The sequence below is a fragment of the Lissotriton vulgaris genome, unplaced genomic scaffold (genome assembly GCF_964263255.1).
Source record: "Lissotriton vulgaris unplaced genomic scaffold, aLisVul1.2 SCAFFOLD_518, whole genome shotgun sequence".
Classification (NCBI taxonomy): domain Eukaryota; kingdom Metazoa; phylum Chordata; class Amphibia; order Caudata; family Salamandridae; genus Lissotriton; species Lissotriton vulgaris.
This window is the reverse complement of record NW_028243238.1, coordinates 815,209-832,341: the sequence shown is the minus strand read 5'-3', so window position 1 is coordinate 832,341 and position 17,133 is coordinate 815,209. Positions and strand designations below refer to the sequence as shown.

Sequence of the window (17,133 nt, the reverse complement as noted above, 5' to 3'; positions counted from 1 at the left end):
ACACAAAAAATAGCTATAAGCTAACTTGGATCACACCACTAAACAAACAAGACAAATCATGTGCTATGACCCAGCAAGGACATTGCCTTAAATGCCCAATAATAATTTAGCAGTCTGACAGCTATCAGTCCATTAAAACCCTCTCCCAATCAAAAAATTACAGAAGGTACCTTTACAAACTTGGGCAAAATCCTCCAAACTTCAAGGCAACTTGCCAGGAAGAGCTGCAGCAACCAAACTGAAGCAAACCTCTAACTGGCCTGATCAGCTCAAAAAAAGATGTTATCAATGTTGAAAGGAATATTCTCTTTGAAACCTTTCTCTTACATCGAGTTAATCTATATTGACATTTAAGTTTCTATTTTTGACAGACGAGGTCCTGTCTAGATTTAACCTATGCACTCAGTTCAGAGAAACATCCAGTATTTTATAGTAAGATTCAATTCAGCCAACTTTAATTTTATTTCATAAGCTAGACAATGAAATATCTTAACATGTGAAAAACATGACTGATAAAGGACTTCCGAAGTAAAGAAGAAAAGAATAACCCCATGTGAGAAACCAAAACCACAAAATAGGGAACACAGGGATCAATTGTGTGAGTATATACAGTGTATTGTTTATTTTATCAGGAACATCTATTTCATAAAGTGAAACACAGAGAGGGAACTTCTCAGTGTGTTGTTCACAAATGGGTCAGGTCTGTCTTTCAGTTTGTTGACTGCATTTTAACCCTTTTCCAAGATGCTAGGGTCTCATCAGGACTGTAATAAACCTGGGGGTGGCTATTGGAGGTGGTGTCATCCATTAACATGAGGACCACTGGGATGTAGTGTTAAACTGGGGTCTTGTCAGGCTAAAGCAACAATTTTCACAGTTGTACTGTACTTGCAGAGTAAGTTACTTTAGACTGAGGGTGAATTATCGCATATCTCTGATCAGGAGAACGCGTCTTTTGACTAATCTGGAATCAAACTGGCCAGATTTTACGCAGAGCATTACCATATTCAAATGTGTTATCTTCGCAGAAGCCAACAACTACTTGTATATTAGGATCCCATTTGGCAAGATTATGTCTCCTTCAAAGTGGTCAATGATTCCTCCAGTCGCAAGTGCTAAATCATTACTGCCATTTTAGTATATTCTCAAATAAAGAAGCCGTATGTGAGCCTCAAAATACATCATCCTCCTGCTTATTTAGTCTGTTTTGGTACATTCATTTTACCTAAAAACTATTGAAATTGCTGACAGACATAGCCCTCAATATTTTAAGGGTATCTGAACTGGAGCTGACATTTGTTAAGAAAATTTTCTTCCATATACCTAAGATCAATAGTGGTGTAATGCAAAATGATGCCCTTCTGGAGAATGTGATAAGGGCCCCCTAAGTTGCCCATATCTGACATATATACATTGGCTTTGAGCTAAATGGGGCTTCCATGAAGGCTTGGGGCCCCGTGTAGGGACTTGCATTACGCCCCTGAAGATCAACAAAGCAGCACTCAAAGATTTTCACAGAACATGAATAAACTAAATCCAGCAATACACAAATGTAAACATAAATTATATATTTACTAAAAATATTATACTAGTATTAATGAAAACCAGTGTTTATTACAGGAAGGGGTAATAGAAGGGGTGAAAAAGTTTAAGAAAAAGTTAAAATAAACTCTTACCCTTGTCCCCCCTTCTCTCTACTCCTAACAGTCCTAACAAGCAAAAACAACAACCATACTAGCAAGAGTATAAAAAGAGTAGAGTAAACCAAATCACCACACATGTGTAGGCTTCGACCAAAAGTCTGATATTTAAATATGAAAACAGCCTTCAACTCTCCAGATAACCTGCCTGGTCCATTTATTCCAAACAATGAAATGCAACAGATAGGGTTGATTTGGCATCCAACCTCTACATCTAGCGACCTTTACTACAAATATTCCCACCTACAATAACGTTTTTCTGAGAACCTTATTTTGACATAATAAATCTGCAGAGGTAACTATGTTCATCCAACTTCGCAAAACCCATTCAACTGTTTCAGAGATTTGAGAGATTATTAAGCAGTCAAAGATGACAGTAGATTTGTGATGTCTTGATAAATAAAGTTGAAAGCAACATATTTTAAAATGTTTGATAATAAACAAGGTGACACTGTGGTCACCCAGGCCCTCGTCACCAGCCGGCTGGACTATGGCAACTCCCTCTACGCCGGAACCACCACCAAACTCCAGAAGAGACTCCAGCGGATCCAGAACGCCTCAGCACGACTCATCCTGGACATCCCCCGTCGCAGCCACATCTCCGGACACCTGAGAGATCTGCACTGGCTCCCGGTCAACAAGAGAATCACCTTCCGTCTCCTCACCCACGCACACAAAGCCCTGCACAACCAAGGACCAGCATACCTCAACAGCCGCCTCAACTTCTACGCTCCCACATGCCATCTTCGATCGACCAACCACGCCCTCGCCGCCGTCCCCCGGATCCGAAGAGCCACCACAGGAGGAAGGTCCTTCTCCTACCTGGCCTCCAAGACTTGGAACTCCCTCCCGACCCACCTCCGCCTGACCCAGGACCACCTCGCCTTCAGGAAGCAGCTCAAGTCCTGGCTGTTCGAGCAGTAGCGGACCCCCCCTCCCCTAGCGCCTTGAGACCCTCCGGGTGAGTAGTGCGCTATATAAATGCTGTAATTGATTGATTGATTGATTGTGGTGAGCCTGGGGGGAAACATGGCGGCAGCAAGCTGAGCTGCCGCGGTGCTCTGTGCTCATGCTCCCGCTGAGGGCTATCTTTGACCACTTTGTTTGTCTAGAGAGGTGAATTTCGGCGTGGCAAAGTTACCGGAGCTTTTTAGGGAGCTTTTAGACGTCTTGAAAAATTTGGAGCATTTGGAGCTAATTTAGTACTTTTTACATTTTTGCTCCGTAAATTGCTGGCGTCTCCCTGGCGTCTTTTCTTCATTTCCATGTGTTGGGAGGCGTGTCTGGTTCTCCCTGGTTCCCCGCAGTCATCGGTGGTGAATCTCTTGCCTCTCCCGCTGAGACGGTCTGGGTTGCCACCGGCCCGTTCGGGTCTGCGGCTTTGGTTCCGGGCCGCCCTGGAGCTTAGGAGGGGGAGGAGGCTCCGAAGTCTGCTGCACGTCTCTCGCGTTTCTCACAGCGGTCTTGGCAGCGCTGAATCCGGCGCCATATCCGAGGAGACTCTGGCTGCGTCAGAGACGACAACGCTCCAAAGGTCAAAGGCTCTTCCTGGGGATCCGGCCTACAACACTGAACATGGTGAGGCTACTGTTTCTCCCGCTTCCCCATTGTTAACCGCGAGGAGAAGAGGTAGGCGCGCACATAAAAGAAGGGTATTGGGGGTGCTGGTAAAAGTACTAATACAAGTTCTGGTAAAAGTACTAATACAAGTGCTGGTAAAAGTGACTTGGATCTTAATCCAGATCCTTCCGTTAAGTCTGTCTCTTTGAGGTCAAATCTAACTGCAAGTCCTGACTCTGGTGCTATAAAAAAAAAGACCTCTTCATTTCTTTGTGTAGAAGTCAAAGCGAAACGCGCAAAAAAATTACAAGACAGTAAAGGGCCATAATATTGCTACCAGTCTCGGGTCCAAGATTACGCCATCTCTTCGCTCATATTTTAAAGTAATACCACAGATATTACATCTATCAGAAGAACAGGCTCCAAATCAATCTGCTTTTTGGGAAAGTGACCCTCTTAACTCAAGTGGGGCTAGTATCATGGATGTACCTCCTCCTCTTGTAGTTGGAGCAGTGGCTGTGGAAGGCTGCCCACCCTCTCCAAGTTTGCCGGCTGACATGGCTGACATGGTTTCTCTGCAATCAGCACCATCAGTAGTGGTATCCACAGAAATAGAGGGAGTGGTGGTAGAGAAGTTACAGGGGGCAGAAGGTTTGCAAGAAGAGCCCTTGCAGGGCGATACGTCCATCTCCGCCGGTCTATCCTTAGAGGACATTAATTCTGGAGATAATATTGGTTCAATGACCACCTCCCTACAGTTCATGTTTTCCGCTGTGTCCGTTGATATCAAGAACGGTTTTGACGCATCTAAGGCTAACCAATTGGAGATCAGGAATTTTTGTGAATCTCTAGACAATAAGATTGACGGCCTCAATACTAGAACAGCGGTACTCGAAGAGACAGTCGCTGGCCTCTCCCTGCATTTAGAGCAGGCCAAGGGGGATATTATTAAGCTTAGGAGAGAAGACCTTATGATGTCCGAGAAGATGGAGATATTGGAAAATAATGCCAGGTGCAGCAACATCCGCATTCTAAACGTCCCGGAGGGGAGCGAGGGGACTGACATCAAACAGTATGTGTGTACTCTACTAAGGGAATCATTGAGTTTGGTGGTATCACCTGAGGAACTGGCCAATGATATTCAGCGCATCCATAGGGACCCTTTCAGAAAGAATCCTCAGAGATCTAAGCCCGGAAAGATTCTTGTAAATTTTCATACTTATACACTTAAGGAAACCATTCTTAATTCAGCCTTGAAGCAGAAATCGTTGGCTGGGAAAGGGTTCAATTTCCAAATTAGATCCGATTTATCTAGGGTCACTCTTGAGAAGCAGTGGGAGCTTGGGAGGCGTTTAGAGGCGTTTAGAAGTGTGGGTGCAACTGCACAACTTAAGTTCCCTGCCACTTTGAAAATAACGCACAACAATAAGATGTTTAATATCAGGTCAGTGCAAGCGGCAGATGAGTTATTGCTCACCTTGGGGAATGATAAGAGCCCCTCTGGTTAAGTACAAACTCACGCCATTTTTCTTCTCTAGTACTCTAGTATTCTCTTTTGTATCTTCCCTTGCGATAGGAGGTGGGGGTGTTAGTAGAAGAAGAAGAGAGAAAGAAAAGAAGAAAAAAAAAGAGGATACTAAATCATTTAAAACGTTACATTTTTTGTTCATATCATGAGAAAGAGGATAAATTGTAAAGTTTTATGACTTGCCGTGCACAAACAACACAAACATTGCCACGTATAGGCTTATTAATTTAGTCTCACATAATTGCCTCTAGCTTTTTTTTCTTTTTAGATAGCACAGTGGGAGTATTGGGTAGGGGTTCTATCTTCTGGACTCTTTCCGGATAGATAGGGCAAGGGTTTCCCGTGGGGGAGGGGGGTGTAGTTTAGGGCACAGGGGAAAGGGGGGGGGCTGGGGTTAGGGAGAAATCTTTAAAAATACCTAATTTTCTGCTTGAAGCATGTTCACTCTTGGGTTAAGGTCTTTGTCGGCAATGAAGTAACATCACAATCATGGCAGGGCATTGTTAATTTAGCTTCTAAGAGAGGCTTGGGGGTGGAAGAATTGGGTTCCTATGAGTAGTCTGAAAATTCTCTCCTGGAACGTGAATGGCCTCCGCACCAGACCTAGGGCGGATAAGATCATGCAGTATTTGCGGGACTCTGATGCACAGGTCATCATTCTCCAGGAGACACATCTAACTGAGACTGAAATACTCTTTTTGTAAAAAAAAACAGATGGACTGATTTTTCCATATCAACTTCGCAACTTACTAACACCAGAGGCGTCACAATTATTTTTAAAGGACCACTTAAAGCAAGGTTAGTCTCAAAATTGGTAGACCCAGGTGGCAGATGGGTCATTGCCACGGTAGCAATTGCCGGAGCACCAGCACAAGCTACGATGATCCATCTGTATTGCAATCTATATTTTCACATTTACTGTCTTTCCCGGAACCGACCATTCTGGCGGGGGACTTTAACATAGTATTGGACCCTGTTCTAGATAAAAACCCCAATAGTAAACCTTTAGCTCTTTCTAAGACTAGGGTCTTTTTGCTCAGGTGTATGATGCAATATGGGTATACTGACATATGGAGGGATAGGTCTGGCAAGATGCTGGGTGTTTCTTTTCGTAACCTTAAATACCACCACCAGTCGAGAATTGACTTCATGTTAATTAGACATAGATTGGTGGATTTTGTTAAAAGCATTTGCTACCTCCCATCTCATCTTTCAGACCATTCTGCAGTATTTATGGAACTAACTGTGTTCCCCAAAGCCTCTCTTAGATCCTGGACATTTGGCCGTTCATTGTTAGCAGTACCAGATGATATTTCTTTCCTTATAACTGAAACCCAGTGTTTTATTCAGAATAACCTGGGTTCGGCCGCTCCAGGGATTGTGTGGGACTCTTTTAAGTCCTTCTTAAGAGGTCTTATTACTAATAAGGTCTCATACCGGAGGAAACAGTATAAGGAAAAAGTAGCTTCCATAGAATCTGAGTTGCTGAAAACACAAGCTGCGATCGATCTAGCTAGAACTTCATCCGGTAATGCCACACAAACGCTTTGTAACAAGTTACTTTCCCTAAAAGGTCAGCTGGGCTCAGTTTTAAATCTGCGACTTCTTGAGAAATGGGAAGCTAGTAAAATAGCCCATTTCCAATTTGGTGAGGGAGCGGGAAAACTCTTGGCCTGGAAGGCTTAAACCGACCAGGTCCGCAATAACATTGAGTCCATAACTTGTAATAACGTGTCTTTATTTTCAGATGGTGACATCAGAAGAATTTTTAGAGAATTTTTTCAAACCATCTATCAGGAAGATAAAAAATTGGCTCAGGAACATATTGATAATTGGTTGAGAGAGGTTTCTCTCCGTTCTTTAACCTCGGAGCAACGGACCTCCCTGGACAGCATCATTACGGAGGAGGAGGTCAGGGCCGCTATCCATAATAGTAAGAAGGGGAAGGCTGCCGGACCGGACAGCCTTCCGGCCGAGATCTATAGGGCCCTGGAACAGACAATTGTACCATTTCTAACTAAGTTATTTAATCAAATATAGTAAGAGGGTCTATCTCCTCCTGTTTCCTGGGATAGTGCTTCAATTACTTTAATTTTAAAACCAGGGAAGTCAGCATCGTGCTGCGGTTCATATAGGCCTATTTCCATACTGAACGTGGACTATAAGATCTTTGCTACGGTTCTGGCGAGGAGGTTGAGTGTAGTAGCACCTGATATTTTACATCATGATCAGAAGGGGTTCGTGAAGGGCCGTCAATTATATGAATTGACTTATGACCTGATGGGGGCCATCGACATGGCAACAACTGACTTCCTCCCGCTGGCAGTTCTGACGCTCGACGCAACCAAGGCCTTTGACAGGGTGATTTGGTCATACCTGTCGGGGGTCTTGGCTAAGTTTAATATTGGTGATAGCTTTCGCCGAGCAGTCAGACTTTTATATTTGAACCCGTCAGCTAGTGTACTGGTGAATGGAGAACTATCTGACCCTTTCCCCATCACAAGGGGAACGCGGCAGGGCTGCCCCCTTTCCCCTCTACTATTCGATTTATATATAGAACCCTTCGCCCAGCTTTTGAGGGAGGAGGAGTCTATTAAGTTGTTTGTTTATAGGGGTTGGGAAAGAAAAGTGGCTCTGTACGCCGACGATATTTTGATATTTTCCTCTGACATATGTACAGCTTTTCCAGCAGCTATTAAGTTGGCTTTAGAGTTTGGGGAAATATCTGGATATGAGGTCAATGCCTCAAAGACTGAGGTGATGGTTTGGAATGATGAAAGTTGTGGTACAGAGATACAGTTTGCTTCAAGCCAGCGCTATTTGGGACTCAATATTGTTAAAGATATTAACACAATTGCAATAACTAACTTTGCTGCTGGCGCAAAGGATTGCCGCAGACTCATGCAATCTTGGTCGCAACTCCCTTTATGTTCGTTGGGTAGAGTTAATTTAGTCAAGATGACTATTTTGCCTAAAGTTTCGATTTTATTTAATACCATTCCTCTTTTTTTTTTATACGTTAGCCATACCTAAGTTGCAGGGAGATATTACGTCTTTTATCTGGGATAAACATATCCCAAGGATTGCATGGAAGAAACTCAGGCGTCGCAGGGAGAAGGGTGGTCTAGCAGCTCCAGACTTGCAAATCTACGCTTGGGCGTTCCAACTCTCCCATGCTCGTATGTTGCTAAAGATAACCACAGATTTTGGGGTCGGAAGCATGTTTTCAGCTTTCCTCAAAGGTGAAGGTGTAGCTCAGTCAGGCTTTTTGTTAAAATTCGGAGATCCGAAGTTCTTTACAAAAACCAAACTAAAAGTATTAAAGGGGATGGCAAAAACCTGGGTTAAGGTGAGGAGTTCAACAACGCTGGGATATCTTTCTAGTAGGGCCCCGTTGTGGGGAGCACCTGGGAATCCTGGGTGGCTGGAAGATAGTCTGGCGCCTCCCCTGCGGGATGCAGGGCTGGAGGTATTGAGTGATATATTTCTGGAGGGTTGTCTGTTGCCATGGGAAGTCTTAAGAGAAAAGATAGGGCCAAACTTTACTAAATGTAAATATATTCAGATTACTAGCTGGGCACACTCTTATGTCTCACAAGCCTCATCTAGGAATAAAGCTCCAGTAGGGGGTGGCAACCAGATGGAGTCTCTCCTCCTAGATAAACCACCTGGCAAAAAGGAGATATCTTTATGGTACAACTTGATACAAGAAAAATATGACGGAAAATTTCATCTACCTGATTTGCTGTGGGGTCCTTCCCTTGCTTGTCATAACCTTCAAGATCTGTGGCTTAGATCATTTAAGGTTCTGTGGGATATTGTAAAGTTCGCATGGTTGCGAAGGAACCATCTTTTTACTCTTCATAGAGCATATTATTCCCCACAAAGGTTGACAAAATTTGTTCAAGGATCTATGGTAGCATGTGCCAGATTTGGTTTAATAGCGGCGTCTGATGCCCATATATTCTTTGAATGTCCTCTCGTAACAGCTTTTTGGGATTCTATTAGCAGCCTACTCACGTCATCTTTGGGTCTTCGAGTTTCGATTGATCTCCCTCTTGTAATCTTTGGTGTAATGGATGGAGCTCAGAGTCCGGCTAAAAATCTTCTTTTTTACTCCATCTTATTGGCTAGAAGGGAGATTTGTAAAAGATGGAAGGACCAACTATCACCTTCCTTTATAGACTGGCGAGCTTCTGTTTTACAAGTATCAAAGCTTGACCTGGCAAGGTCTGGGAACCGAAATAAAAGATCTTTCTGGCATCTGTTGAAATGGAACTAATAAATGACCGGAGTTTTTTTTCCCCCTGGTTCAATGATTATGCTGCTGTGGTTTAATTTTCCCTGATTTGCCTATACTTTGGCTGGAATCCCCAGTATGATGGCAGCATTGTTCACTTTTATTTGGTTTCTATGTGTGGGTCTTGGAAAAATGCGTTTTCTTGCTGGTGGGAGACGGAACAGTAACATTTATAATCCCTGCCAGTTATATACTGAGACAGCAAGTTGCTTCTGTTGGACCTTTACACTTGAAACCATAAACAAGGTGACACTAAAACGAAATGCCAATATTGAGGTTACCATTCCAGACTCCAAATCCCAAAGGGTTACATAGCTAATCTTGTCATCGTCGCTGTAGTTGGATAGTGCCAGGTAGCTGCCAGTGTATGTCAGGGCAGCATGATGTAGAAAGAGCATTGATGTCCTGCTCTCAAGCATGTGCATGTGGGTCATTGTTTCCAGACTGAAAACACAGAGATGGTGTGCATAGTATGAGCACACTATAACCTGAAATTAAGAGGACATTGATATGTGTGAAACATAACCCATGAAAGTGTGTGCATATTTTTACAGTTAGTCACATATCTGTATGCTTTTTCAGTTATTCAGTATATTACAAACACATACAAAATACACCATAACATTTTTAATGTTTAAAATTCTAACTACGCACATTACTAGTTACTCAATACAAAATTTAAAAATGTCAAAATTTTAAAACAAACGTTATTGGTAAACTAGCGACCTTAACCAAAATCTTTCACTACATATTATGTAGCGAATTCAAGACCTGGCAACATAATAAAAAAATAAATCATGAAGCAGTGTTTGTACACCGTGTAGTCAATGACAGCACATCTTTTCTTGGTCAGAGGCCACCATGCACCACCGACTAATAAAAAAAGTTTTTTTTAATTAAAACATACTGGTAAGACCAGGACCTGGAAATTAAGTTTGATAGAACATCGTTAAGGAACACTACAATCAAGGTTTGAACTGAAGCCTGCAAATGACTTGTATTCTTTAATAAAGCAACACTCAGCCATATTACTTCTTGAGGAGGCATACTACTTAGGCCCATGGTTTCTACAATTGCCCAAACCAATCCTGTCAACTTAATCCAAACTAAACCAAGATCTCACTGCAGGTGCGTATAGTAAAATGCGTCTCACAATCACACAATGCTGGCATTAAAGTATAGCAATTGTAAACTTATCAAATATATTCAATTCTTTTGAAACTTTGGCAAGATATTAGGACTTATTCATAAACTGAATTTCTGATATAAGCTAAATTTTTACATTTCAATAAAACCAGGAAGACTTAAGAGTCACATATAATGCTTGATCCTTGGTGCTAGCATAAAATTGTGGATCCGTTCCTGCCTGTACTCGTGAGGCACCACTAGACCAAGGCCATTCATCAGGATTTTGGTCCCTATTAAGAGTCATCAAATTGATTTCCTGATACTAGTCATATCTTTGCAAGATATTAAGCTGTAATCAAAAAGAAAAAGATTATTTATCTCTTACAATTGATGCATGCCATATCGGTACCTAGAAGTAACACTCAAAATGTCATATGACTAAATAAAGCTTCCTGGAGTTTCCAAAACATAAAAAGTACAATATTAGTACTTCAGAACAAGTGATCACACTATTAACAAACATGTATGCTTATCGTTGTCACCTGAGAAATAGCAAAGCACACAGGAATATATCCAAGTCCACTGAATCTCTGTATATGGCTCACCACAACAAAAGTATAAGAGGGCTACCTGGCTATATTGGATCACAATGGAGGTCCACTTTGAAATCTCCTTTGTGTTATATAGTGTTAGATAAACAGACAGATGTAAGAGTTTGCTGACTTATAAGTGCATCATAACTAAACAGTGCAAGTACGATGAATTGAGCTTCATGTAAATAGGGGAGTCTGCACCGGTAACTAGACATAATATCGAATCCAAAATATAGAATAGCCATAATATCGAAGTCAAAATATAGAATGGACAAAATATGGAATGGACAGAATATAGTGGTGAAAAATATCGAATTGAAGGTAAGTAATATAATATCGATTTTCAAAATATAGAAAGTCATAATATCGAAGTATATAATATAGGTATTAAAATATATCAAATTTTTAATAATATCGATTTTTTAAAAATGTTTTGTATGTTAGTATATGTGTGAAAAGTGTATACTATTGTTGTAATTTATTTTAAGTAATGAATTTTAAGTTATTTAATTTTTGCGTAATTTAATTCTGTAGCGGGTTGTGGGTTTATTAGGGGAATAGGGTGGGAAGTAATTTAATTATATTAAATTAAATATTAATTTTTAGAAATTACGAATTATTTTTAATTTAATTATGCGTTTTAGTTCTATAGCGGGTTGTGGGTTTATAGGGGAATAGGGTGGGAAGTAATTTAATTGTAATGAATTAAAAATGTTAATTTATTTATTGGTATTCATTTTGAATTAATTGTAAATACATTTTTAATTAGTAATTCATTTTTATTAATTGATTAGTTGATAAATATGTTAATTTTATTTATTTATTTTCCGTAGTGGGTTGTGGTTTATAGGGGAATAGGGTGGAAGTTTTTAGTTGTAATTAAGTAAACAATTTTATTTATTTATTGGTATTGATTTTTGATTTATTGTTTAATTAATTGTTAATTGGTAACTCATTTTTATTAATTGGTAATTAATTGTATGAATTAATTAATTGATATTTACGATAATTGTATTAATTTATTTTCTGTAGCGGATTGTGGGGTTATAGGGGAATAGGGTGGGAAGTATTTTAATTTTAATTAATTACATATTAAAAATACTTTTTGTGTATTGATAATTCATTTACTGTTAATTAATTATTAATTGGTGTTAACTTTTATTATTAATTAGTTTTTGTTATTGTAAATTAATTAGTTGTTAATTATGAATAGGTAATTAATTTTAATACCTATTATTTATTTGTATTTCTAATTGATTAATAATTACATAATATTAAATTGGTATTTAATTTTAATACATTTTTTATTTGTATTGATATTTAATTTATTTTTATTCATATATTAAATCATTACTTTCCCTACTGTTGCACTCTCTGGAGTGGAAATAGTAATGTTTACCCTCCTGCTATCCAACGCTTTCCCTAATGTTGCACTCTCTGGAGTGGGAATAGTAATTTTTACCCCTATATTATCCAACGCTTTCCCTACTGTTGCACTCTCTGGAGTGTAAATAGTAATTTTTACCCCTACGCTATCCAAGGTTTTCCCTACTGTTGCACTCGCTGGGGTGGTACTAGTAAATGTTACCCTCCCGCTATCCTACGGTAAAAATATTGTATATGTTTTATTAATATTACGTTAATATATATAGGTATTAAACAATTAAATTGTGTGTTTTTTTATATAACTTAAATTAATTATTTAATAATATTAAGGTTATTTAAGTATTTTTAAGTATGTTTTAGTTAATTATATTGATTATTTTATTAATTTTAAATTACTTTTAAGACATTTAAAAACCTTCGATATTTTGACTAATTATATTTTTTACAACAATATTTTTGATTCGATATTTTTGTACTTACCTTTTTGTAGATAGGAATTCGATATTTTTGCATTCTATATTTTTTCATTGCTATTTTGGTAATTCTATATTTTTGTATTCGATATTATGTCAGTGATCCGTCTGCATCATATGGCAGGTTGACTCATAATTAGCCCGTTGGTGCATGTCTGAGAAGTCAGTGACTTAATCATGTACAACTCACCACAATAGCGGTGAACCTTTCTCAGTAGTCCACCATTATTCCTCCATCTAAATGTAAATAAACTCAGGAGAATAACTGAAGCTAAGAGTTGGGAGCAAGTAAATAACAGAGATAGAAGAATGTGGACTAATAGATAATAAATTACAGAACATGTGTAAGGGTTGTAAAAGAGTGGAGAAATTTGAGGATACTGCCTGTATTGAAATGATGGCTACTTTCAGATCCATGTGTGGGCTTAAATTAAGGGAATCCTTAATTCTAGGGTATCTGCTAGTTATACAAAGGTGTTAATAATTCCAGTAGCCTTAACACCCATCCTTCAGTTTTATTATCTCTCTGCTGTTATATTGTTTTCACATTCGTACTCTTTTTCCCATTGAATAGTAAGATAACTTTGTTTCCCTTGGTGAAATTGCTTGAATTGGCCAACTCTCTTCTTCACCCACCTCAGGCTCCCTTCCTCCCCTGTGGAACACAATGCAAGATATGATATTTTGCCAAATGATACACTCTCTTCCTCTCACTTACTTTGTAGTGCAAAATTGAAATGTTGAGCTGCAATGATTGAACATTGAATCACATTACTGAGTGACATTGACTCTTTAATTTATAGTGACGTTAGTTATTGTTTCCTTGATGTTTTCTTTTTAGTTTTGAGGACTGTGCTGTATACATTTCTTGTAAAGGGTTTATGTAAGCAATAGGCACTTTAGCCGTATCTTGGAAATAAAACAGGAAGCTGTAGTGTCTGCTAAGTTCATGGGTACTGTGAAGCGCTATCAGTCACACCAACGACTGGGATATAACTCTGTTATTGTGAGATTGTACTAATTAAGGTTCATTGCTGCTCATTCCTATGTGGATGGGAGTGAGCACATTGGTCAGGGCAAATTCCCGCAGGTCGAGAGGCTGCTGATTTGAGAATTTTCTTTTGATTAAGTCGTTCTTGTGGAGACTTCATTTCATATAAAAGAGGCAGAAAACATTGACATTCTAGAGAGAGTAAAGTCTGGAGAATTCAACACTGCACAGGCTGTTTACGTCATTGGGTACTGGGCAGAAACAGGCTAGCAAATGCCAAGAGTCGCACTGCATTTAGTTGAACTTTGACTCAGTCATGCTGTGATTGAAGGACAAGCTGTGAATTCCCTGAATGAGAGAGACTTGAGTGAATGACGAGGAGAAGTTATAGTTGACATTTAGAATCAGATATTATTGGGATACCTGCCTCTAAAAAGCAAAAAGTTAGAAAATGAGGAGAAATTCCTATCGAAGGCGCAAGCTAGATAAATAGTGGAAAAGAAAGGGTTACACACATATGCCTGACTCAAACAATGTAAAAAACAACAATATCTCAATTGGATTTACTTGAAAAACAGAAATGTTTGCATGTACAGGACATTACAAAAGATCTGGGAAGGAAGAGAGACTGGGAATTTCAACTGGTTTAGAAGTGCATATAGCATCATATATTTAAAGGACACGTTTAAGCAAAAACAATCAACAGAACAGTTTACGATAACAGCGCAAGTGACATATGGGTGAAAACAGCGAAGGACGCAAATTGACAAAAATGAAAAACACAATATATACAAAGTTGCTGGTTCCTCTTTAGTGAATGGGGGTTGGCAATTAGTTTGGGAACCAAGGTAGGTGATGCGCCATAAGTCGCGCTGTATTGTGGGTCGACAGCATTTCGATCCTATTGATTTAGGATCTTCATCAGGACCGGGTTGCCGATTGATGACGGTGCTGTAAGTAAATGAAGGGAAAGGTAAGGGGTTGGGAGGGATGCGGGGTACGCTTAGTGGGGGTGGCGAGGGAAGAGGAAGGGGGTGAGTGGGAGAGGTAGGAGGGCCTGGGTGAACAGGGGAGGGAAGGAAAAGGAGGGGGGCGGGGGAGCGGTCTGTGGGTGGAGGCCATAGTCTGGTGGTCAAAGGGTTAGTAAGAGGTGGCCAACTATGTAAGGTCTCAAGTGAGGGCGGTGCCCCTGTCTGGCGGACAAAGGACTAGTAGGCGGTGGCCAACTGTGTGAGGTCTTAACTGATGGCAGATACCGGTGGGGGGTGTTTTTTAAGAAAAAGGGGGGACTCGGTCGGTAAGGGGATGCGGTGAAGAGGGGAGGGGGAGGAAGGGGAGGGGGAGGAAGGGGAAGGGGGGGAAAGGGCGAAGGCGGCGGGCGGGGGGGGGGTGTTAGGAAGGGTGGAAATGGGGGGAGGTTACTCACTCAGATTTGCTGATCCAGAGATCGGTACCCGGGGGAAAAATGGAGAAAAGGTGGGGAAGGGGAGGGGGAAAGGAAAGGGGGAAGGCGAGGGGAAGAAGGGGTAGGAACTCACTAGAAAAGAGCTGATCCAGAGACCGGTCCCCGTTCTGGTCTGGATTAGTAGATGTCGGCTCTGGTAGTGAATTGGTATATGAAGGCTTAATCCGATGGAAGGCAGCTGAATGAAGGAGAGGGAATAGATGAGAACTCAAGTAGAGGAAATGAGGGGGTGGCGAGAAGCAGCGGAATGAGCCACTTACATGGTGGTCCAGGTGCAAAACGGAGCCCGTTATTGCCGGTGGGGAGAGAAGGGAAAAGGGGCTGGGAAGGGCGAGTAAAAGGACGGGATGGAATCCTTCTGTGTGTAGGGAATGACTGCATACACATGCAGGTGGGCGTGTGAGGAACGTGCAGCATGATCATTACCCATTATATTACAATAGTGATCTGTTTTACATTCCAACATTTCTATATTAAATTATATAAAGGTAAAGGATGCAAACTAGGAGAGATGGAACAAATTAAAACAAACCACAGTTGGTTGATTCAGGCAGTTCACTGTAATCGGTATTAAACGTGCATTACATGATCATACTACAGTGCTTGAGTGAGATGGTTATTCTGTGCTATGTAATGTGGGTTAGACAAATTCATAGCAGGTTGTTCCATCAGGGTCAGGGTTTGCGATCTTGGACGGAGCATGCGCATTAAGGTTTGACATATTCATTGGGGGAAGTCGCATCGGGCTGGGGGGTGGCGATCTATGGCAGAGCAGGCACATTAAGGCTAAACTGCGGGTTTGCCGGGAGGTAGCATTTATGAGGAAAGAGTGATAGGGTTCAAGGAAGGTACCCAAAGGGTTGAGTTTGAAGAACGTTTCAGAGTGTCTGAAGGCACTTAGAGGCGGGTAATGTGACTCTGCAGTGTGGCCTAGCTGTGATGTTCAGAGTAGAAGTGTGGAGGGAGGGAGAGAACAGACTAGGTCCATAGGCCTTTAAATGTGTATTGTACTGTTCCATTCATCAAGTGTGTTTAATCCCTGGTTTACAGAGTTGCACGTAGTTATCCACTTACACTCTCTGCGGTTCAAGAGGGTTTGAAGGTTACCGCCTCTTATGGGTAGAGTAGGCTGTTCAATCACTTGCTACAACATTTCGAGTTCTCTATGGTTTTTCTCAACATAGTGTGTGACCAGGAGTGCTGTCAATGTTTTACAATGGATACGGCTCTTATGTTGTATGATCCTTTGCTTGATCATTTGGGTGGTCTGGCCAATGTAAACCAGGTCTGCAGGGGCACCTGATAGCGTAGATCACATTCTGTGACCTACAGTTGGTGAACGATTTCAGGGGATAAGTTTTGTTGTTATGCCGGAAATCTTTAGTGTTGAGGGTCAGATCGCACACAATGAAAGATTGGCAACGGTAATGTCCAATTACTGGTGGGAGTCCCCAGGCGGTGGTTAAGGAGTCAGGATTACTTGGTCTGGTCGGCCAGGTGATTGCATGTACCAGATGGTTGGCAAGGTTTAGCCCATATTGGTATGAGAATAGTGTGGGTTCCTGGAAGGGTCCTTGTGATCGCAAGATGGGCCAGTTGCGAGTGATGATTTTCTTCACGTGGTTGCTACAAGGGCTGAATTTTGTGACAAAAGGGATGCGGCTGTTGGTTTTCTTGGGTTGGGGTGTCAGTAGAATTTCGCAGTGACAGTACCATGCTCTTTTGCGTGCACGTTTGATGAGACGTGTTGGGTAGCCCCTTGGCGATAAGTTTGTCTTGAAGAATTTCTGATTCCCTGAAATAATCTTTGCGCCATTTGCAGTTTCTCCTGCTTCGCAAAAATTGGCCATAGGGCAGGCCGTCTTTCAATCCTCGTGGATGGTAACTAGAGTAATGGAGCAGTGTGTTCCTTACTGTAGGCTTGCGGTACAGGGTAGTTCCAATTTTACCATCTTCTGCGTGGATGGAGATGTCTAGGAATGGGAGGTCGTTGGACTTACAATCCATGG

The 17,133-nt window shown here is 41.0% G+C and overlaps 1 protein-coding gene across 1 annotated transcript in view; it reads right to left on the bottom strand.

The window, feature by feature from the left end:
* The window catches only part of LOC147668654 (uncharacterized), a 574,419-nt gene that overhangs the window by 25,204 nt on the left and 532,082 nt on the right, over nt 1-17,133 (bottom strand). The window contains exon 28 of the mRNA XM_086948545.1: nt 9,370-9,576. Coding sequence (XP_086804671.1) covers nt 9,370-9,576 — 207 coding nt within the window. The remainder of the gene's footprint in view (nt 1-9,369; nt 9,577-17,133) is intronic.